Below are 25,839 nucleotides of genomic sequence, written 5' to 3'. Positions count from 1 at the left end.
GATGATGAATAATACAGCACATTTGTCCCACCGCTCAGCTCTTGCTTTCAACATTAATCTTTTACGGTTGTGGCGAGGATTTCAAACAATAAACCAGCAGGTGTTTGAAGATGTCATGCTGATGGAAAAAAGTCATATAAATCTTATGAAATGCTAACAGATATAGTATACAATAAACATGAGGTCTTCGGTAATTGCATTGTTAGACTTGATTTATTTTCCCTGTTCTTACATGAAAATGGTATTAAATAAAAAGGGCCAGGTACAAAAGAACACAACAAACCCAACATGAAAACATTTGGCACATTTGTTAGATGTTAACAAGCACTAGAATTTATGTATAAATGTACTGTATATATTACCCAAGTGCTAAAGTATTTCTACACATGAAACACAGGTTTAAATAGACATGATATGATTAATCAGTTGAATAAGAGTAGTAATTTCATATAAAAAAAATCATTCAAAACAAAGGAATGTTTCGTAAAGTGGCAAAAATCACAAGTGCATTATGTCTATAGTGTTCATACAGAAAAATCACTATTATGCAATGTTATTAACCAAACCATTTAGATCCAAGCGCATGAAATACTCATCATTAAGCCAAGACATTTGTTCAAGCAGGACCACAGTGGTCCTTTTCATGTACGGATCCATTAAACTGCTGGCTAGACCTAAAGGGTTCACATCTTTCAAGTGTCCTCAATACGCATCCTTTTGACGGCTTTCATTAAAAAGAAAAAGAAAGGGACGAAAAAAGCCTTACTATACTCATTAGTGTCCATTACCAAGATCCCTCCAGCACCCGAGTGCAATATCAGACTCATAACCTCAACCCGAGACCTAAAAATAATTAATAACTTTTAAATTTTGCCATTCGCAAAAGAACCTCACCAAACTGGAGCTCTCTTCTCTTATCTTTTATAACCTGCTACTTAAAGTCTCAAACCGGGATACATGGAACGGGAGATATCAATGTAAACAAATACAAATCATAAAATAAATAACAATCATATTATTTCAGTAGATTTGAACAAGTACACGTTCATTTACATGTTAACGGTTTTGTGTATTGTTTCTGTACCACAAGCGCCATCAAATATTCTGCGCCTATCTGCCATTAGCCACACTAAAATATAGTCCCACCCCAAAATCATGCCATTGGTTGATGCAAGTTAGCTATGTACGGGATGCTCAAACAAACAGAGCAATGTTTTTATATTATTCTGTGCTCTAAGAGCAATTTAGTGCAGAAAGGTCTGGAGGGCCACTAAAACCAGTACATTTTTATTAGTCACCACATGAACAGGGATGGTGGAGATAGTTTCTATGAGTCATGAAAATGACCCCTGCAACCTGAGTATAAGTGCCTTACACAAAGTTCATGACTCATAGCTCGCTCCTTACAAAGACTCGCTCCTTATCAACCTTCAGCTTGAAATAAACTAAAAAAAAGTGATAGTTCGTTTAAAAATTTTTTTAAAGTCTATCATCATTTACTAACCTGTTGTTTCAAACTTGTTTGATTTTTTTCTGCAAAACTTTTTTCTATACAATGAAAGTGGATAGTGACCAGAAAAATATGAGCAGAATAATTTTATTTCAATGCTTTGCGTTTGCTCACAAAAGTTTGTGTTTCCGCTAGAAACTTCGAGTTAACTTGAAAAACTGTTTGCGCTTCCCTGAAAAAACTGAGCGAACACAAAGTGTCTCAGGGGGAACACAAAAGTTTCATGAGTGAACACAAAAGCATAGAAATATAATTATTTTTACCATATCATATTTTTTTTCCATCACCAGGAAAATCACCACGCTCCTACTTGTGGTCCCACAAGAAAAAAAGTCAAACAGATTTGGAAAGACATAAGGGTAAATAAATTATGTCAGAATCATTTCTGGGTGAACCATATCTTCAAATAAATTCAAAGCTTAATATGCCAATAAAGTGACAAATCCAATGGTAAATCTGTCTGGAGTAATAAACTCTTTTTCAAAATCTTGTACACTTGATGTCTAAAAATAAAAATCACTAATAAAAAAATTACTAATAATCTTGATTTCACACTAGAATTTAAAATCTGAACAATGAAAAGAAAAAAAACTGCCATCATCTCCTATTTATTCTCTAGATGACAGGAACCATTTTGTTCAATTGAATCAGACAAGATCACGGCTTTAGAACTGTCACTGGCAACCAGCTGCAGTGTCTCTCAGACTTTCCAATGAAGAGTTTCATTTCCTAATAGAGAGAGCCCTGGCCTTAGCTTGAAGACATTTCAAAAGCCTGCCAGGTGTAATATGATAGAAAGCACTCAGACTGACAGTGGTCCACCTGCTGATGCACACAAATGAGAATTCCTGCGTGCTGCTAAAACGAAAGGGTCCCAAAAGCACGTCTCTAAGAGCAACTTCCATTTAATGTCACAGAATAATTTAAGGCGTTATAGCAGAGTAGGTTGACACAATGAGGAATCTTTAATGAATCCAAAATTGATTCATAATGCTATCATTTAAATTAGAATAAATCTAATCTAGTGTTGGAGAGAGCTGCCACAAATCACTCAATAAAATCATACGGTCAATTTTTATTGTGTATCTCAAACTGGGGATTTCTAGAGGAACGTATGAATGTACAATATCCCTTAGATAGTTTATTTTTTATTTTTTTGTATCTGATAAGCAATCAATTCCCTTCTAATCTGTGGGCATTAAAAAGATTTAAAGGAATAGTTCACCCAACAATGAAAACCAAACTTTCTCTCTTCAGTGAAACACAAAATGAGAAACGTGCATTTCCGTATTATGAAATTGAGTGGATTTGTACTGAGGGCGAGAATCCTTTGAGTAAACTATTCCTCTAAGAATTTAATGTGCAAACAAGCATTGCATAAAACACCCTTAGAAATGACGGGAAAATGGAAAACATTTCAAATTTCATTATAAACTATCACAAAAAAACAACATCATACACGAGTTAAATAGTTCAAAACGTTGAACTACGAAAACTATCCTGAGTCAATCTCGGTCCAAACCACCAAACCACCCCTGTCCAGAATATTACATATTAGTTCAGAATTTTTGCATTAGGTAAATTAACAGTGTGTTTGACACACTTGACAAACGTCCAAGATCAGGAGAGCTTAAATGGCAGCCAATGCGGATTTGGTCATCATTAACGGCACATGTGAGGGTCCCGCACCCTCAACAGCCTCTTCACCAATCAAACCCTGTCTGTGCAGATTCAGAATGGAGTCCGCGATGATGCGGGCGGTCTTCTTCTGGTAGCCTCCTGATGTAACCATAAGGATGGGTATTCCTCGTCGCCGGGCTGCCCTGAAGATGATCTCATCTCTCTTTACGATACCCTGAAAGAGGGGGAAAATATGTATTTGCCAAAGTGTTTAATATGTTTTCATGTGTAATCAGTCATTTTAGCAAATTATCAATTTGAAATCAATTAAAAATTAAAAGAACATTTATTATGTGAGGAGAATTTGAATTGGTCCAATCAGCTAAGCTAATATTTTATCTCTCTCTTCAGAGTTAGGTATAATAAGGTTGACTGGCCTATTTTCGACTTAAATTAAAATTAGTAAATAGTAAATTAGTTTGAAGAAGTTCAGAGTGGCAACAAACCCTGCCCAGACAGATGGATTTTTATACTGTTGCCAAGTTTTTTTTAAGCAAAAAAAAATTTTAAATAAAAAAAATGACGTTTTAGTTTACAACAAGAAAGAAATACACAAAAAATGATTTGCCAATAGTGTAAGAAAAAAATGTATTAATATAAATTCCTTGAAAACAAGTCTTCGTAACACTACAATAAGGTTCCATTCATTAACATTACATTAGTTAACATGACCTAACAGTGAAAAATATCTATTATTTCAACATTTACTGACACATTATTCAAATCAAAAGTTGTATCTGTTAATATTATTTAATGGACCTGAACTCACAATGAACAGTCGTATTTTTATTAGTAATTTTATAAATTAATGTTAAAAAAGATGAATAAATACAGTAACAATATTGTTTTGCTCGTTGTTAGTAAATGTTAGTAAATGCATTATAATGCACTAATGGGACCGGGTCATATTGTAAAGTGTTACCCAAGTCTTAATATCTTAATATTTTGCTTTATATATGATTGGATAATTTTACTGGAAAAAATTGTAACAGCTTTGATAAAAAAATTTTTTTTTTTTTTTTTTAATAATAAAAAAAAAAAAGTTCACAAACATTTAATAAAGAAAATTTAATATTGTGCAAGTGCAGTCCAAAAAGTACATAAATGTCATAATATCATCTGATTTATTAGATATAACATGTCACAATGCCACAGGGTCACGATATCAAACACTGTCACCATTAATGCACTATGATATATTATTTTAATAAAAGTCTTTCCTCGAATCTTCTCAAAATGAAGACATCCTTCAGTGCTACGGCATGTTCATACTGTAAAGCAAGCTTGAATAATTGATACAGGAGTTTATTGACCAGGCTAGAAAACCCTGCCGAAGAAGTGCGTCTTTTAAAGCAGTGCATCCAAGATCTGATATGGAGGACTGAAAGGAAGAATGAAGGACAGCTGTACCTGTGGGGATATAGCCAGACCTCCGAGAGCGTCTCCATCAAGGATGTCCGTGCCTGCGTTATATATGATAATGTCAGGCCTTACTTCATTCAGCGCTCCTTCTGAATGGAGCTCCACCTTCTGTAGATACTCCATGTCTTCTGTGCCCCAGTCGAGCTCCACTTTTCGTTTAATCGCCCCTGAAGCAGATAAAGACAAAGGGAGGTAAAGTGTGAGCGAGTAGATAACAGCAATTCGGAGAAGTTACACTCAAATGATGGACAAAGTAACTTATTAAAAGTGTTAGTTCACCCAAAAACGCTAATTCTGTCATGTGTGGTTCCCAAAACATTGTTCAAAAAATGTCTAAGCTGCTCTTTTTGATACAATGAAAGTGAATAGGGACCAGGAGCTCCCTTATGGAACGAAAATATATTTCCCATAAATGAATGATCAATATATTAAATGGTTTAACTGTACATTTGAAAATATACAGAATAATATATTGTGTTAATATATTACAATATATTGAATAATACATAAGGAATTGCCGCTTTTCATATATTGAAAAATATGTGATAATATATTTACTAATATATCATAATGTATGTAATTTTATATTCAGTAAAACACTTCATAATATATAGATGTACATGCGATCAGATATGGTACTGCATGTGTAATATATTGCAGATATATTTACTCATGCAAAATAAACACACACATATAGAGAAGTATATACTTTGTAATATATTACTTATATTTATTAATTATTTACATTAAAAATGTTTCATATTTTCAAGCTAGTTATCATAAGCACCTGCATGCACTAAAGTACTTAACCAAGAGACTATCACTGCTGAGGAGTGCACAGCCATTACTTTTAATTATAGCAATTATGGTCTTATTGTTCTACGGCCAATCGTCAACCTAACCACAGGCTCGACTTCAGCACAATGGTGACCCCAAAAACTCAGACATACCAGAAAAACTTTTAAATTCCAAAATAATAGAACATTAAACACTAACAGATCTCCCCCCTATATTAATATTGAGCAAAACACATTAAATAACACTTAATTTTAACATTTGCTCTCCTTTCAGAAGTCAGTCAGAAGCAAAGCATGCTGGGAACTAGATATATATGTGTGTGTGAACATACATTCACATTTATATAGGAACATGTATTTGCAATATATGTACACAATAAAGGATAAAACTTTGTGAATATTACATGTAATGCTATTTTTGTCTACATTTATAAATACTTTATATTCATTAATATATAGCCATACATGGTCAATGCATATCTTGCAGTATATTGAAAAATTTAAGCACTAGTTTCCCATATCTGGAAATGTATTATGTAATACATTGCATTATATTTTGCAGTATAGTCCCATATATTTTTGTTCCATAAGGGCTGTCAAGGTCCAAAACGCAAAAAAAAAAAAAAAAAAAACCCACACCATTAAAACATCATAAAAGTAGGCCAAATGAGCTATATTACAAGTCTTTTGATGTCATATAATAGCTTTAGCTAATTGCTTGATATTCATGGTCACCATTTACTTTACCTGTATGCAAAACAGGCTGGACAGTATGCACTAAATATTTACTGTTTCACAAAAGAAATTGTAGCAAATTATTTAAAATATACAGGTATAAGGGTAAGTAAATGATGACAGACTTTTCATTATGGGGCAAACAAGTCCTTTAAGTTAAGCCCATTTTCTGAAAATAATATTTCCCTCTAAAAAACTGTGGGGAAAAGCCACTAAGGATTTTTCTTGCTTTATCACCAAAATGGTTGTGTGTGTAACTGAAAAGTAGTAACCATTTCCTTTAAAAAGGTAAAAACTAATGTAAGGTGTTCTTTCATTTATTTAAGCCTGGTTTAAAGGCAAATAGAGCACAATACTTTGCTTTCTCTGAGGCTTTTAAGACTAATTAGTCTCATGTGCCTTTACAGGCAGATGAGACGACCACGGATACACAAAGTCAGAAAACGGAGGTACATTCTCTTTTGAACATACTGAGAAATCACAGAGGGAAAATGGCTTAGAAAGAAACTAATGAAAATTTGAAGGAAAACGAGGCCAAGAGAAACTTATCATGGGAAGCCAGGACATGCCTTCAATAGAGCGAGGGGAAGTTTAAGTCAGAACATTATATGTTTATAAAACCTTATGTTTAGCTGGTTACGGTATGTAAATGCTTTAATGAAATCATCTCAGGTTTGACAAGTTGTCGCACAGTGTGCACTGGAGCTTAACAGAACAGCAATGTTTCTGTCACTCCTAGTCAAATGTTTGACAGAGCGAGTTAGAACAGCGCAAATAACGGATGCGTTAATTGACGAAGATTTTAATGTGACCATATCGGTGCCAGTCGAAACGTGTTCCTTCAAACCACTGTGGGCTGTGTCTTTGATATCCAACATATCAATCAAAACATTTACTGAAGGAAATATCAGTGCAAGTGAGGCAGAAAAAGACGACGAATCACAATTCAGTATGCAAATATGACAATGAAATGATCAATTATCAGAATTTGAATGGTGAATACGGTCTCATTCAAAGACAAAAAGATGGATTTCAAATCTTAGGATACATTTTGTAAAATTAATAAAGTATATAGTAAACCAGGGATGCATTTGCATTTGATATTTTCCTTTACAATTTTTTTTTTTTACTGTAAGGTAAGAGTCAGTTTGGCATGTAGATATGAGGAAACATTTTTATTATGAACAAGAAAAACAAATATTGCAAACTGCACTGACATCCCTTTTAATTTGCCATGCCAGTATAAATAAGAGGGTTAAAGTAACAAGAGAAATGTGGATGATGAAGAGAACATTCAACCATAAGGCAGTGAGTGAACAGCTCACAGTACCATGAGGGTTGCAGGACACTGCCCCCTGTAGGAGAGCAAAAGTACTTTACCTTCTTCCCAGATTTCCTTTCATTTGTCTCCATCTCAGTATCCCATTATTGTTGAGTGTGTGAGAATATCTATAGATATGCAAATAAAGAGCATGTCCAGGCTAAATCAGACAGAAAACCATGATCTAAAGCGCTTCATCTTCTCGTATCACTGTGGGACAGGATATCTTTACATAATCAGGATAACTTCAAATGCCCATTTACACACTCAAATGCACTTTAACTCACTCTTTGCATATCCATCTCCTGGATAGATGTGACGATTATAGACATCCATTATGTAAACGCGTCTGTCATCCAGGAAATCCCGCTCGTGGCCATTTCCCTGCAATATGCATCAAAGAGCAGATATAAGTTTGGATTACATTGATTCCTGCTGTTTGCACTAACAACTACAACTAAGACTATTAATGATCAAAGACTAACACCACTGCTGGTTTCTAACTACAGTGTATTGAAATAAAGATTTGGTCTAGTGTTTTTTAAATCAATCTCTGATCTAGGAAATAATCCGTGCTTTATGCATTTTCTGCACTGATTTTGGTAGAAAATCTGAAGAATTATACATTCCAATATGACTAAAATAAATAAAAAATATAAACTAAAATTAAAATGAAAACTAATATATATAAAATAAAAGCTAATCTAATTTATTAAAAAATAATAGTAATACATAAATAATACAATTATAAAATAATATTAATCTTATATAATAATAATAAATTATAATAATATATTAAAATAATAGGGTATCAATAACACTGAATGTCCTGTCACTTTGACTAATCAGTAAAAAAAAAAAAAAACATAAATATAAATAAATAAAAATACACTAATCAAAAATGCACAATCCAATAGCACTAAAATAGTTTTACACAAAGGATATGAATAGTTCTTGAAAAATATACATCCATAGCCTAATAAAAAGGCAGTTTTTTTGTACATGAAGCAGGTTGTCTCATGGGGCGGAATCAGAAGAATCTGAAGAATTATCCATTCCAATATGGTCAAATGTGTTGAAATGAGCTAAGCAGGACATAATAATAGCATAATAATAATAATAATAATAATAACAATAATAATAATAAGGCAGTAAAAGGTATATTTTCACTACAAAGCTCTTCAGGTAAAATTAATTTACTTAATTTTGCTTTAAGTAAATGCATATTTTTTACTGTATCTGATGAAAACAACACAAAATTAAATACACTTTATTTTACAGTGTCCTTGTTATATATTAAGAGTTCAGATGCAAAAGCCTCTAAGTGCCATCTGAAATTTACTTCTAGAATGATCATTTTTATAAAGCTTGTATATTTAAGTTCAGTAATTTCACTAATAGGTCATTTGCATTGACATTTAAGTGAAATTATTGAACTTAAATATACGAGCTTTGATAAAAATGATCAGGAAATGAAAAATAAAACATGATTTCAGATGGCACTTAGAGGCTTTTGCATCTGAACTCTTCATATGTTACATGTACTTACCATAGTAATAACAGTAAATGATGCATAATTACATGCAACTAACCCTCAAACAAATCATAATCCTACCCTAACCCTATAATAAGTACATGTAGTTGCTTAATATTACTCAGTACTTAAATATATAATTACACTGTAACAATGACACCTTAAAATAAAGTGTAACCCAATACAATTATGTTTACAGTATATTCCAGTGTATTTTACTCTGCCCAAAAATTCCTGTCCTACTGTATCTATGGTCTCAATCAACAAAAGTTTAAAATATATATATACATAGAAAAAATATCTATTGTACAATTATTATATTTTACAACACAATTCACCCATTTTGTGTGAACTCTCAAAAAATCTCCAAACTGCTTGTCAAAAATACTATAATGCAGTCTATTACATGTGTCCAGTGTGAGCACAACTGCTTTTGTTTTTGACAGCGAGAGATGCGGAGATGAGCTTTTCCTCAGATGCTAAGTGTTGAGCTCTGTGTTCTGAAGTCAAAACATTTCCATCCCTCTTCATTCCATCCTCCTCATCTGTCATGTACAGTGTCTGGCTATTGTCACTTTTAATTTAAACTGCTGCAAGGCCCGCAACTCATGTGTACGACTACAGCCTCTTATTCCAAAACAGCCCTGTCTCTCTGCTCAGACCGTTAGCCAATTACGAGAATATGAACCAGGCGTTAGGGACACATTCACATTCTCCTGTCTGCACCATCTGCGCACTCAAGCAGCAAAACCTTGCTGCTGGCAAAAAGATATCCATGTAGCAATTTCGAGTTTGGTCCTCTGAAATCTAAGAGGCAGCTTACATTAATAATATATACAGGAGTGATTACTCAACATGCAGCAGTTCCACTGATAGTCATGAGTAGAGGTGAACTGTTATAGAATGGTAATATTATCTAATGCGTCAACACTATCATAAGAGCAGAGGATGGAAGATACAGTATTTCTGCATCAGAGAGAGACCAAGTCTGCAATCAACTCGGAACTGGAACGCCTAAAGGCTTGTTTGCTAATACAAGCACATGCTGGAACTGTCAGATGGACCATTTCATTGTTTTCATGTAGATTTTCCCTCTTCAGTTTGCTATAGGCGGTCAAAGAGGATGCTGTTTGAATAAGTGATAACATTAAATTATCATAAACTCTAAAGTCAGAGAGATGCTAACAGATGCTGAGATTATTTTCAAATAAATGATTAGAAATGTCATTTTGGCAACTAACTGATATAAAACAAGCTTAAGTTAAAGAACTAAACTTACTCAAACTAAAACTGAAAAATAAATTAAAGCTAATGCCCACTAGCCACTGTGGCTAGTGGCTTTCCAAAGTTACTAACCACTTAGCATTTTCACTGGCCACAATTTTGACATCAATACCATAGGGAAAAACTTCTATATAGATATTTTTAATATTATCTCATAATTTGGCAACAGGTACCAGTATATTAGGCTGCTGTCACTTAAAGACCTGATGCAATGACCCATTATACCGTTACACATGGGTTTTCTTTCTCAACTGTTTATGTTCACTTAAAACATAACAGACTGTGTTTACGTGAATACTCGCCAAGGCTGGCATTTTGACATTATTTTGTGTGTATTTGACTGTTTAAGCGCAATAAGCAACAAAACCTAACTCAATTAGTACTGAGAGGTGGCTTTATGTGTGCGCAAAATCTGCAGGAATGAGTAAAATTATGCCCAATACGCACAACCCCATGTCGAAATTTAAGCCCTGTAACACAAACAATATTCATTCGGAGCAAATGAAACAAGCGAGTGAGTGGAGGCGGGTTAGTGTGTCAACTCACTGTCGGAGAGATGAGAGAGCGAGAAAGCGCAGCTGGTATCGTGTATCTATTCTGCTGAAAATGAGTAATGGAAGCGTTTCAGATATTTAACAGTTTATTATTTCAGATGCCTTTTTAAAAGACTACAACTGAAAAATGTATATTATATATAAATTTCAACCCACCAAAGTGGCTATTAGGAGTGACTGCGTTTCACGGCACTGCTGAAATCCACCAGCATTTGGCGGGTGTAAATACAAGCCACGTTTAAATATATATAACTAAAAATTTTATTAAAACTAACATATACAAATAAAAGCTAATTCAATATATTACATATAATAGTAATAAATAATATTAATATTAATAAAAATAATATTAATCTTATAAAATAATAATAATAATATAGTGTATCAATACATAGTGCACAAATAATATACCAGCTGAATACTTGATCTCCATAACCCCCCTGTTATCTGACACATTTACTTGTAAAGCAAATGTATCATTGTTGACTGCAAATAGTCTTAAAGTGGGCATGAAACATAATTGCGATAGTCTTTTCTACCCTATTGCGATAAGTGAAGCGGCTTGTCGAATAGGGAAAAATGTAGGGTGGGACTTGATTTTGTCCATCAACAATTCATTGGATGGTTGTGGTTTGTTATTGCTGTGATCTCATGTGAGAGACAGCTTGTCCCACCCTTACACCTGTAAACACGACATCAGAGAAGAGAAGAGATATAACTGTTATCGCACATGAATTAAATAAATTATGTGCATGAATAAATCATTTCTAATACTGAAATATTTAAACAATAATAATTGTTGCTTTAAGTCATTTTGGGGTATGTAACATTCCAGGGATGCTATAACAACTACTTAAGTACTTTGATTTTTTAATATTTCATCATACAGGGGACTAACAATTTGTCGTCTCATTGTGCAGATAATCCTGGTTATTAGCACACACTTATGAATTCATATATGCAACTGATGTCGCCTTCAGAGACCAGCATCTGCCATTACATGTCATAATTTTAAGCCTTTAATTGGAGCTTCAACGCCCATTTCTCCCCTCTCGATATTTTCACAGCCTTTAAACCCAGCTGAGACAGCGCTTTCAGGCCCATTTATATGCCAACATGAAGATTCCCACCTTTGTTCTGCTTGTGGCCCTCCATGAATTATTCACCCAGCAATGGTATTGATCTGATCTTGTTGGCTTAGTCGATGAGCAAAAGACCATAATTACAATCAAGTCACACTTAAAAATGCTTATGGCAGTTTTATGTGCTACTGTAGCACCAAAATGATCAAGAACAACAGCTCCTGGGCCCATGAGAACTTAATTAATAGGCTGGGCTAATTAGCAGGGGAGGTAACTCATTAGGAAGGAGAGTGCAATAAACTGCAAATTAGAGGGAAACATGTTGATTTACACCAATTAAGGAAGGAAGGATATGACACGTTAAGACTAGTGGTTGATTGATATGGGTGGTTGGAATAATAATTGTGTACTCTAAAAGTTTAAGGTCAGTCTGATTGTTGTTGTTTTTCAAAGAAATGAATACTTATATTCATCAGGGTCGTTTCTGAGTTTCATTGTGTTTACTTTTTTGTCATGTGCCTGTGTTTCCTGTGTTTCCTTTCATATTAGTTTTCATCCCCTAAGGGGCCATTTACATGGCAACGTTTTCAACTAAAAACAGAAAACTTTTTATGCTGGTTCATTAAAGACTGTTTGTATTTATTCTCTGCATCATGTGTTGGATTCCGAAGCTACACCTGTGACATTATTTAGCAATGATTCATTAAACTGATCAAAAGTGCACTAAAGACATTCACAATGTTACAAAAGATGCCGACTTTAATAGCATGGATAAATGGTCATAGCATGGTCTAAGGTGAACATACTGTACAATCTCACAAGTGCTTAATTGTTTTTGTGTTAATTCAGTTGTATGTCACCCTATAAACACACTTGTGACCAAATAAATATCATGATATTGTTTGCCAAGACCAACAGAGTGACTTCTTACAGTATTCATATCTGTGATCTCTAAAGGGGCCAAATCTTGCTAATTAAAATTTTAGATTGATATTGATTAATATGTGAACATTCTGTAAGTGTCAGAACTGTAACAACTTACACTATTTTTCTATTATTACTGAAAATATCCCCCTTTTGAATGTTTCTGAAAGAATTCTCTTATGCTCACCAAGGCTGCATTTATTTGATCAAAAATACAGTAAAACCAGTAATATTCTGAAATATTATTACAATCTAATATAACTCTTTACTATTTTAATATGTTTGAAAATGTTGTTTATTCCTGTGACGACAAAGCTGAAATTTCATCAGCCATTTCTTCAGTCTCTAGTGTCAAGAAACTTTTATTATTATCAATTTTGAAAACAGTTGTGCTTCTTAATATTTTTGTGGAAACCATGATCAATTTTATCAGGATTTTTTTTTTTTTTTTTTTTTTGATGAATAGAACGTTCCGAAGAACAGCATTTATTTGAAATAGAAATCTTTTGTAACAATGTACACTGTTACTTTGAAACAATGTATGCATTCTTAATGAATAAAAGTATTATTTTCTTTTGCTAAAAAAAAAAACTACTGACCCCATTTACCATTTCTGAATGGTATACAAACACATGGCCCATGCAAATATAGAATTTGCATAGACTTCTTAAAGACAGCTGAAAAAAAAAGGAAAAAAACTGTTACAATCAACTATGACTGTGTAAAACTTTGGGGAAAGAAACCTTTATGTGGACCACAGGGGGAAAAAAAATGACAAAACGTACGGTGTGACTATTTAACACTCTCATGAGATGGTAAAAGAATTACAGAAAAAGCTATCACCTCATTACACACTTAAAGAACATGTATGATATCATAACACACTTGACTCAAAAAACTACCATTATAGGGTAGTAATTGCCATGGCAATCATCATAATGATGCACTCAACAGCCAACACTAACGGAGCCACGACAACAGAAGAAAGCAAATTTCAGCTGCAAATGAGTCAAAGCTGTTGCATACAAGTAATCGGAGTGCAGAAGTATTGATTTCACCTCCAAAAGGGGGTATTATCTCGTCTACAGCGTCAATTCCATTGACTGACAGAGTGGAGTTGGAAAAGGACTGCTCACCTGATGGGCGTCTAGATCGATGATGGTGGCCCTGGCAACTCCCTCCACCCTCTCAAAGAGAAACTGCAGAGGGAAACACACAAGGGAGGAAGTTAGGTTGTGTCTGACAGAGGAACAAATTGCAAAGAGGTTTGTGGATCTCACGACATAGCAACAGTCTGAGAGTGGAATGAATGTGGGGGGAAAAAAGAAATCAATATATGAGTTTCAGTAAAAAGATGGTACATAGATTCCAAACATGATATTCCTACACACAAGTCTATGCAGGAAAATGATACATGATTTTCAAAGGTAAAAAGATTTAACGACATGTTTATGCCTCTTATCTCTAGTCTGTTTATTTCTTAAATAGAGTAAAACTATTACTTTTTAAAATGACCAAACAGCAACTATACTGAACATGATAGCAAATCCACTACCAAAAGTGCTCAATTCCAACATAAAAAAAAAGGCATTTGGATATAATTGGCATCAGCTGATTTAAAAACAATCGGCCGACTATATGCATTTAAAAATATTTGAAAAATATTCACTTATTTTAAATATTTGATATCATTTTTAAAATGAAATAAAAAAGAATATATATTTTGAAGTTAACTCTGAAAATAACTATTCATTCAACTTAAAAATATTATTTATTGGCAATGCTCATTAGAAAAAAAAAATCAGTCAACAACTGGTCAAAGATTTAAACTGTTCAAGATATTGAGAAAGTTTCATATTATTCATAATTCATATGATTTACAACCGCTGTATATGACTAATAAATAGCTGATGATAGAGTGCCATTCTCTAGCAATCTCTAGTGTTTTGGTGCAAACATTTCACCTTGATTGCTAGTGTGATGTCAGCGTAGGCACAAAAACCTCCTCCTTTGTCACTAGAGCAGTGGTGGAAGCCTCCTCCTGCAAGAGACCAGAAAAAGGCCAGCTCAGTGAATGGTGTTGAAAAATGGTGCCTGTTTTCCAGTGCCACCAGAAGATTTCCCTTTGAATGTTCCCTCAAAACACGGGTGATTGAGAGACTAGCTTTTAATTAGGATCATATTTATACATTCAGGCAACAGATCTGATCTGTCCTTCCATGACCCGCCACATTTAGCCTCATTAAATGACTCTGCACTCCGGAAGCTCCTGTATGGGAACGGGCCGGTTGCTGATTAGCATTTATTGCTTATTCACACGACCCCGCTTACTGATTCACACCTTTCAATTACTGTGCAACACCGTTCGAGGAACAACGCGCGCATTTGAATGAACAGTCGCCCGTTGTATATTAATGTTCAGCAATGCAAAGGCAAAGAGCAGCTCTGTTTTAGAAGAACGGCCTGAGGGAAATGGCTGAGCTAGCAGGAGCCACGCTTTCCCCCCCAACTTTCTTCAAAAACTCTTCAAAATATTGAATAATACCAATAGGACAACCCTGTTACATCCTAATATTAAAAATATGTTCACTTTTACCTAATTTCTTTAAAGCAGGGGTTCTCACATTTTACCAGTACACGACCAATGGTACACAACATGAAAATTAAAAAATAATATTAAATATTATTTTATGTAATTATACATTTTTTTATTTAGGTTTGCATTTTGCATTTTTAATACATATAAAATATATGTAAAATAGGACATTGTCACTTAGACAGTCCTTAAGCTTGAACTCAAAGAGAGTTCAACCGAACGTCGACAAAATTAGAGGGAACTTGATGTGACTAGGCAATATTAGGATGTTTGAGAATCACTACTTAAAAATGATCAATAGTATGCCTGAGCTGGGATCAAATATGCAGGGAGCACAGTAAGATGCACTTATTCTCACTAAAATTGTTTTTCGAGTGATGATTGGGAGCATTAGAAAGAGAACTCACCCACATTTATTGCCCATCCTCGATCCATTGCCAGCTTTCCAGCCTAGGTATGAGAGAGAGAGAGAGAGAGAGAGAGAGAGATGGAGAGAGAGAGAGAGAGAGAGAGAGAGAGAGAGAGAGAGAGATGGAGAGAGAGAGAGAGAGAGAGAGAGAGAGAGAGAGAGAGAGACTCATGGTTGGTCTCATTTTTCCAGCTAGCATTTTTTTCCCCCTTTCCAGTCATCAATAAATTAACAGAAAAACAGATTGTTCATGTGCCAGATAAATCAAAAGCAGAGTAACTTGGCACTAAAGCTGAGGGAGGATTTAACATTATCTGAACTTCTTTCATCTCTGATTACAAATCTTTTCAACTTCACACAGAAGTTCTGTGCATACATAGTCTACTAATGGCTTAAGAGGGGTTTAAGTGCAGCTTTTTACAGAGCCTGCACATTTCTAATATATAAAAAAAACACTCATTTTAGACATTTATTTCAGTTGTTAATGGTCTCCTCGTATTCTTTCCCTTATTCACTTATCTTAGTTTTGCGCTATTTCTGTTATTACCTCACATTCACATAGGGAAAATCCAATCTATCGCACACATGTAATGGCAGTGGAATAACAGGCAATGGCTTTTCCATCACAGCAAGGGTTATCCATTTGCCTATCACTGATAAGACCATCATCCAAGAGTAGCACATTCCAATGAGGTTGCAATAAAAAGAAAACTTGATGCTGCTTTGTTGAAATAATAATCAGCTTTTCGCTCATCTTCTAAAATGAGACCAAACCGCGTTTCCTTTTATCATTTCATCTTGTCACAAGTAATCTAATTGCCTCCATGAGCCTTTGGAAGCTTTGAGTACTTGGTACAGGACTTCATATCTGCAGTGACATCAAGAGTGGTACTGCCTTTATTGTTTTGGTTTTTTGGAGGGCATTTTCCATAAATAGTTTTTTATTTTTATTCGCTATATATATAGGCTACATATTCCCGTTCAAAAGTTTGGGGTCAGTAAGGTTTTTTTGATGTTCAGAAATAAGTCTCTTATGCTCACCAAGGCTGAATTGATTTGGATTAAAGAATGTATAGTAAAAACAGTACTATGAAATATTATTGCTGCTTGCTATTTTTGTGGAAACCAAGATTAATTATTTGATGAAATGATTATTCTTTAATGACTGTTTAAAGGAACAGTATTTATTTGAAATAGATTTTTTGCATCAATTTCTAAAAGTATTAATTTCTTTCAAAAAATAAATTAAATATTACTGACCAAAAATGTTTTCATATTAAGAACAGAACATTTAAAATGCAATGACAATCAATACACAAACTTAAAGCACTGTAAGGAAAACTTTTTTAATTTGATATTTGACAGCAATTCTTAAAACTTTTCCTGGTGAGACCTTTTTAAAAACATCCATAAAAGACCTTTACAAAAACAAGCAATTCCATGAAAAATAGCAGTAACTATGCAGTATTATTTCTGATTGGTGTAGCTTGCTTATTACGAACACACTGAGATGATGACTAATGATAATTTAAGACAAGTTTAACTGCATCTAGAATTGATATACAACCAATGCACTCATGACACCTCTGAGTGCATTTAAAGCTATTCAGTCACTCATGAAGTAGAGAGCCAAACTAAGAAGAGAGCTTCACACATGCACGCACATGCACACGCATGCACACGCACACACACGCTGCTCTTGAGCTCAATCCCCTGGCAGCAGACAGTGCATGGCTTTGCATAAGGAGAAGGTTATCAGTGAGCCTGGAGCCCTTAGCTGTTCCTAGGAGGCACATCTAAGCTCAACTCAGCTCTATCTTTCCTTTTTAACTTTCTCCTGCTCTCCCTCTCTTTGGGGTTTCTACTGATAGGAGATCCATCAGTAAAACTGCATCAAAAGTTTGAGTCTGCAATCATTTCAATCAATTCAAGGACCAGGGTGCATATAAATTTACTCATGATTAATATTTTATTCAAATCAACCAGTGCTCTCAACAAAACAGAAAATGCAACATGGAAAAAGCTATACTCAATAAAAGATGGATTTTTGGGCCAGTAGATCAGATTTAGTTCAGCTGCCTGGTATATACTGTATAAATATTCTGTATATACACACAAACACTACCGGACAAAAGTTTGGAATAATTACAGTGGGGGTTTTTTAAGGTTTTTTTTTTTTTTTTCCCCCACCATTTAATTGATCAAAACACAGTAAAACAGTAATATTGAGAAATATTATTCCAATTTTAAATAGCTTTTTCCTATTTTAATATATTTTAAAATGTCATTTATTGCTGAATTTTGCTGTAATATGATGAAATACAGTGCAAAACATTACTGATTTATTTATTCCATCACATTTTGATGCAAGGTCTATCACACCATTTGAATACTTTGACAAATCCACTTGTGTTTCATTTCACTCTCTAGATCCCTAAGCAGTGTATCAGTATGTATAGTGAACACAAATTTGTGTACTAGCAATGCCTTTCATTCTTTCATCATGCCATCTAATTTACATGTTTAGAAGTCGTTCATTCACACTGGCCCTGGGCAATCCTTATTTTTCAGCCCTGATATGTGAGCACCATATCCTCTTCAGAATCGATGCTATTTTTAGTCGAACAACCTAAATGACATAACGACCGCTCTGTGTGAAAAGCATCAATTTATATAAACATCCACTGCCACATTCTGCATCTCTAAAATCATTTTCTACAGCTCGACTACACTATTTGTAACTGAAGTAGTGCTATTAAAGCAAAACAAAGTGAGCACATCTGATCTCATTCATAATCGTCACATTAAGACTGATACTAAACAAATCCACAACAATAGAGCAGAGATTAATGACACGAGTCTGCCCATTATGATAATTCCTCCCAAACGCCCACAATTACACAGTGGATGCTGTCTAACCTTGAACTTCTTTGCGCACTACCTAAAACGGGGACGGCCCGCACACACTCCCATGTTCCCCGAACCAGAACTACAGCTCCATCCAGCCTGTCGACTGCTGACTGAAATGGCAGTCAATTAGCAGGCCGTGAGAAGGGCTCAATGGGAGGTATAATTATGTTCTCGGGCTGAGAGGGACGTGTGGAGCACACTCATCGCGAGTTCGTCTGCCGCGCAGTGCAGTCTGTCAGAGCGCAGATGCACTGTGGAGAACACCTGGCATACCGCAATGTAGTTTACTGCAGTCTTTTACATTGCTGGAATAACAGGGAGGATAGAAATTTGCACTAGGGAAGGACGTCCTCAAGATGGTACTGCTGGTAGAAGATTGACAACGGCGTGCCTTAAAGGAATATCCCTGGTTCAGCTCAATCAACAGCATTGTTCATTTACACTTGACCATCCTTTTCCTCTATAAAAGCAAGAATCAGGGTTACAGTGAGGCACTTACGATAAAAGTGATCGGGCCAATCTCTAAACAATAAAATATGTTTTAATAGTACAGCCAAAATGTGTTGAGATGATTTTAGCATGAAAAAAAATTGCTTGCTAAGCTATATTACATTTTACAACTCTATTGCCATGTCAACACAACACCCTAAAACAACTGTAAAAAGTATGATTTAAACAACTTTACAGCTCAAATAATACACAAGTTTAAACAGAACAATTAATATAAGTGCTTATTTAAAATTATAAGCTTCACATTTCCTTTTAAATACTCAATAAATGGCCCTCATTTATATAACTGCCTCACTGTAACCTCTATTTTCACTTTTTTAGTGAAAAGTGATGAGTCTTTACCGCTTTATTGCTCAATTTTTTATTCTATTCTAATCAACAGTAAATCATTTTGTGAAGAAACTGTTTCAGTTGATTTGAAGATTCGAAAAGACTTGCCCTGCCATTATCCTAGCATTGTGGCACTTTTTACAGGCAAGCACTACTCACATTTTCCTGAGAAAAAATTAAATAAATTAAGCATTACTATTATTATAGATGAATACTCAGATTTGTATCTTGGTAGATATACCAAATGGTCTAGGAAGTGATAGAAATTCTCAGTTGTGTTCTCATTGTGTACTTATTGCTCAAATTTGAGCAAATAAAATATTTAAATACAACTACTTAAACATCAAACAAACTTTCCTACAGAGAAAACTGTCATGGGCTCAAGTGCACAAACATCCAAGCTGGTTATTAAGATCCAAAAACAGAAACTTCCTCTGAGAAATAAAACACTGAAAACTCATTAGGAATTAAAGTAGCACTTTCAGCCTTTATTTTCTTCTGCTTAACTTGCAAGCAAAAAAGCAGCCAGTAATGTGTCTGTTTCTATGATAGCTTCAAAAGAGGCTGTTAATGCGGTTGTGTTACCTGTGAGAAACTCCTCCGAGCGTCTCTATCACAGATGTTCAGAGCCTTTCCTACCGGCTGTTCCTCCCCAGGTTTTTCAACTTATGCCAATGAGAGGCCCAAACTAGGCCCTCACAAACAACTTTCTGTCACCAAATGTTCCTATTTCCTAGTAAAACTTTGAACAATACTCCATGGAGCTGGAGCTTAAGCAAGATGATGACTCATTGTATTACAGTCTCCGAGCAGTAACACCTGCGGTTGTACAAACCCTCCTGAAAAATCCTAAAGCAGCATTTCTTTTCTTTGTGCTTCTCAATTGCAACATAAACACAGCATTAGGAATAAGACCACGTTCGATCTTGTATAGAATCTTAAGACCTTCAGAATCTCATGAGATACCACTGGATAAACCGGAGGATTTTCTTTTGACTTCTTATTCTATTTGTAGCGATGTGTAATCTATCATACCCCTATTTGTATTGCATTGTTAAAACGTCTTGCTGCTGGACAATAAAAGGAAATCACTTGGGCAGCTATAAAACTTTAAAACACTTAAAGATTTTTTTTTTAATTCCATTTGATGTCCTACAGGTGAATTTTATCATTTTGCTGATCATAATAGTCCCACAGATCTGTGTTGTATTGAACCAGAAAAAGTCTCACACATTGCTGTAACTTGAAAATCTTTATTTTATACCTTCAATAAAAATGTCTAGAAAAATAAATCTAATTTTGATCAAAAACATCTAATAAACATTTGCAAGCTACAACATTGTGCAGGACCCCAGGGTGTACAAAAAGTTTTTGTTAAACTGTGTTCCAAATCATATTTTTTGTTTTATATTACTGTATGTTGGGACGCTATAAGAATATTGCCATCAGAATATTTTTATGAGAGAATGGAACACTGTACACCTTCCTTTTTTTGACAAGAGGTGAAGAAAACTTTGAACCAAAAAAAATGGATCATGGATCTCACAGGAAAAATGTGACTGTCTGAACAAATGAGGTGAACACCTAAATCTATTGAGGCCAAGAGGGTTAGACAAGAGACATAACAGTGCATAATTATGATATCAAACTGTTCAATAAGTCAGATCTTGAGTATGTTTTAATCTTGACACTCACATTTGTAGGTGAAATGGAGATTTGAAACCTACCATGATGGTTCCTCCTGTTTGCGTTCGCAAAGGTTTCAGAACTTTGCGCTGTACCAGGAAGTTGGGCAGGAACAGGAGAGGTGGGATCTCTGTGATGGTGGCAACTACCAGAGACCACTGAGGGTAGGAGAAATCACATGCACATTAGGTAAGCAATCCTGGTACCTGAGTCTAAATTATAATTACAATGACTTCTAAATTATAATGAAAATAATGTCACAATTTCTTCTCGGATATTGTAAAAACAAAACAAAAAAAAGATCTCATCAATATCAGAAACCAAAACAGAAAGCAATTTCAAAGAGGGTCTGGTGGTGGATTGTACAGTAAATAAGGTTTCAAATCTAGCTTCAGGGAGTGGAATATATATGATACAGGTGATAATTTAGTGGAAATGCAAACTGGTGGCAAAATGTTAAAGCAGGATAAATAGACTGTACTAATGCATTTTAAAAAGTGATAAAGTGTGAAGCAAGTACAAAATATTCGGTCAGAGTAGAACTCAGATACCTCTCTGGAGCCCTCCAAGATAGCGTTCTGCATGCATTAAGGGAAAGAGAGAATACATACACAAAGCCGATTTAAAGGGTGACCAAGTAGCTGGACGATAAGCCTTCATAAGTGAGCAGAGAGCAGCGGGATTCAGCTGCAGTAAGCGACCACTGAAGCAACACATGCAACAAATATAGTTTCAAATACGCCCATTCAGTGGCTGGAAGGCCTATTAACTAAAAAGGAAAGAAGGTTCCCCCACAAACGAAGAATTATTTACTCACGGTCGTGTGATTCTAAATCCAAATGCTGTTATTTTTCCATGAACACAAAATGAAAAATGTTGAAGACTCTTCACATTTCTCTTACATTCATATTGACAACGTCTTAAAATGCCATACAATATTACGCCATTGTTTCTTGCTAGGGATGGGTACAAATATTGATTTTCCAATTAATTGTGATCTTCATTTGAACAATCTCAATTCTATGCCAGTATCTTTTTCAGCGGCAAAACATCTGCACTGAATCCACAGCCCCAAGGCAAAAGTTACATTTTATCCAAGCGAACAATCTCGGTTGAATTTGATCAAATAAAAAAAAGGTCATGCACCGCAAAATAACAGCAAGGAAGCTCTTTTTTTTTCTCAGTTGTCCTAGTGTTTGAGTTATATAATTGTATAATCATTTTACACATCATACTTAACAGTTTTACACACAAAGCCTAAAGTTTACTTCAGTTGGTATTCACAGAGTAGTTTTTGGTTGAGTTGAATATTATACAGCTCACGGGTTTGGAACAACACCAGGATGAGTAAATAATTATAGAATTTTCATTTATGTGTGCACTGCTCCTTTAAATCATCCTCACTGCGTAGACTGCATGTTGGAGCAGCTGACTCATGGGAGCGTTTGAGATTCTTGGCAGACTGCAATCTTTGCAGAAGACTGCGAACTGATTGATTTGGACCGAAATAAAGGCCTGCACTGAGTAATCCAGCGCAATTTGCCATTGTACACTTCCTCTGTGCATCACTGGCTCATTTCTGGTGAGATGAAATAGGAAGTCTAGGTGTCTTTTTGATAAAGTAAGGCATGTCCACACAGTCACAATGGGACTATAATAGATTAAAATGGATTCTTCTTTTGGCACTGATCTCATAGAAGGTCTACAATAAGTACATTTGCAATTATTGCCAGCCAATTTGAGGTAAAGGATAAACCAATTCGAAAATCAGAATGCTGCTTTTATAATTGACGTTTTGTATTGCTTATAGTAACCTTTTGCCATCAGTATATGGAATTATGGGTGCCAGGAAAAGGTGAAGACACAGGTCAGGGCACGGACACAGCACTGCATCTCTACCTTGAGTCTGTTCAGGTAACGCGCAGTGTGAACCACAAGAAGATCCGCCTCGCTGGCCTCCCGGGCTGGAACGATGATCTCATCGGTGATGAACTGCTCTTCTGGAAACAAATCAATGTATCATACGAAAGTGAAATGAATGTGAACATGAATATCTGACACTTAAATAAAAATACACGCTGAGCCATGGAAGCTCAGCAAATCTCCTAGTAAGGGTAGACATTCTGCGTTGTTAAGTGAACTAATGAGGAAAAAGAGCTTGCGCTGCGGACTAGTTTATCTGAAGAGCTGCCAGAGTTACACTTTGCCCCTGACCTTGCAGCAGCAGCAGAGAATCCAACATCCTCTTGCTCCTGTTCCCGAGGGGAGTTCAGCTTCCCTCATTATCTCTGCCTCACTGATTGCTCCCCTCTCCATCCTTCTCTACATCCCTCCACCTACAGTATACTCCCCCCTTCACCCTCCACCCTCCACCCCTGCATTGACTTGCAGCTCTCTTTGATTCCTCAATTAATTTGTCTCGTATTTCATAGATCACCTTACACACTGGTCAGAGTGCCTCTCTGGCAAACTGCACCTGCAGTGGTGCTGCACACCTTTCAAGAAGCGAATGACCTTGCCCCATTTGCCAGCGTCAAAGGGATGCAGCTTTTCCAGTCCCATGAAGGTGATGTTGTACTCAGGGGAATAGACAATAGGCAGGCATGTCGCAGGGACCTCTGTGTAAAGCTCAGTTTGGTGGGAACTGTGGAAAGACGAATATGTAATCTAAATAATCATACCCATGTGAGCGTCAGGGTTAATTTTGCAATAATGACCATCTGAATTAAATTATCCTTTATAGTGCATTACAAATGTGTAGTAGAAAATTACAGCACATTGTCAGATGTGTACTTTTTTTTTTTAAATACCTACCCTTTCTTTCCTCCTGAATCTTCTTTTTTTGACAGCATTTCAAATTTCAGCTTGAAACATAAAAAAACAACATTAGTGTAAATCACTTTATGTGTGGGATTCTCTTTCTGTAAGGATTCTGTATGCATGTTGATTTTTATTTCATAGTTGTCATTCATACAAAAATGTATGACTACGGCAAGAACAATATTGTAGTAACTAATATGCATACCTCGTATTTGATTTACTCTTTGTAGTATCAAGCCTCACCAAAGCTTCAATAGCAAAAACTACACATCCCAGGAAGCTTTGCATGTCTAGCGCATGCGCCTTAGGAATTTGGAAGACGCAACTGTTCAGGAAATATTTTCGCTTTAGAGTATCCTTCCCAAAGTCTCCAGATAAACAAAATGGACCTAACGCGACGTGTAAAATACTCGTTGCAAGCCGGACCCAACTTTACATAGGCATTTTCTTTTTGTCTTGCTTGAAAAAAATCGCTGTAAATGTGAAATCGGCACGACTCACCTGCTAGCCATTTTATATTTCTCTTATGTTTACGGTGAAATTATTCGTCGTTTTTGCGTCTATTATGGACAGAACACATGATGCAACCATCCACTTAATAGATATTATTGATGTTTCTCTCAAACATTTGCAGTCAAGAGGATTGTGCGCACGTTTAATATTGTTCCTCCCCTCCTGAAGTGCAGCTGCGCTTCTTACGCTCGCGTCCGTCACTACGTCATTATGACAACTACGTAGTTGAACTCTAAACTTTCTAAAATTAGATTTATACTTGTTAAAATGAGATGTATACCGACAAAAAATGAATTCATAATTCAACATTACTCTATAAATAATAATAATTATTATTCAAATGTATTTGGCATAATATGAAACATAAGACAGTGTTTTTGCTTCTTTTTTTTCAGAACCCAGATTTTACTTTACAAAGTCTGATAAATAAATGTATCTTGTATCAAATATCAATTATATTGCTATAACTTTAAATATAAAAACACTAATTTTAATATATTATACATAATAAAACATAACTAAATAGTTTCATGACACTCTTTTCTACTAATTACAAGTCTAATTAGCCTGATGCATGGTTACATGCTTAGTTGCGCTTTATTATTTGATTTTTTGTCTTCTCAGAAAAGACCCTACGGTTGAGAATTTCTGATGTGAGCCAATTCACCTGAGGACACCAAAACATGAAGTTATTTATACTGAAAAAAAATATTTTTGCTGCTTGTTCAAATTGCTTAATTAAAATGAGCTTAAGCAACACAATTGCTATACATTTTGTCCTAACTTAATTTAATTGTGTTCAATCTGCTTAAATATATGCCAAATTTAAGTTTACTTAATCCGTTTGTGTTGGATTAAATGAATGATTTGTGTTGCATTAACTGAAACTGGGCCGTGCTTGTTAGTTCCCAGCATGCTTTGCATATGGTTGAATTAAGAGAGAATAAATGTTAAAATTAAGTGTTATTTTATGTTTTTTGAGAAAAGGGGAAGACTTGATAGTGTGTAATTGTGTTTAAAGCAGCACTATGCAGTTTTTTTAGCTTAATTTGAACAGCTTCGGAGTCATTGGAATGGTTATATGACATTTTTCGGGTTGAATGGTGGTCGTCTCGCACCCCCCGAGCGCCTGTGAGGCGAAAAACCGCACTTGCAACTTTGGGCAGGCGGGCCGCCGGCCTCAGCGTTAGGAAGTATCGCGTGATATCAGGTCTCGCAATGT

General features: G+C 35.2%; 1 protein-coding gene across 2 annotated transcripts; it reads right to left on the bottom strand.

The window, feature by feature from the left end:
- Positions 1-190: 190 nt before the first annotated feature.
- hdac11 (histone deacetylase 11) lies at positions 191-24,824 on the bottom strand. Of its 2 annotated transcripts, none has more exons than XM_079857028.1 (11): positions 24,310-24,824; positions 24,099-24,148; positions 23,780-23,928; positions 23,184-23,284; positions 21,326-21,442; positions 15,847-15,889; positions 14,808-14,884; positions 13,980-14,042; positions 7,753-7,849; positions 4,601-4,779; positions 191-3,365 (listed from the first exon to the last, which is right to left on the bottom strand). In XM_079857028.1, the coding sequence occupies exons 2-11, from the start codon at positions 24,134-24,136 to the stop codon at positions 3,141-3,143; spliced, it is 1,089 nt and encodes a 362-aa protein (XP_079713154.1). In that variant the 5' UTR covers positions 24,137-24,148; positions 24,310-24,824; the 3' UTR covers positions 191-3,140. The 2 variants fall into 2 exon arrangements, with proteins under 2 accessions (XP_079713154.1, XP_079713155.1); XM_079857029.1 differs by having other exon boundaries at positions 24,606-24,821.
- Between the last annotated feature and the right edge of the window lie 1,015 nt (positions 24,825-25,839).

This window comes from Squalius cephalus, assembly GCF_949319135.1.
Source record: "Squalius cephalus genome assembly, chromosome: 22".
In the NCBI taxonomy this organism is placed as follows: domain Eukaryota; kingdom Metazoa; phylum Chordata; class Actinopteri; order Cypriniformes; family Leuciscidae; genus Squalius; species Squalius cephalus.
This window is presented reverse-complemented; position numbering and strand designations above follow the sequence as displayed.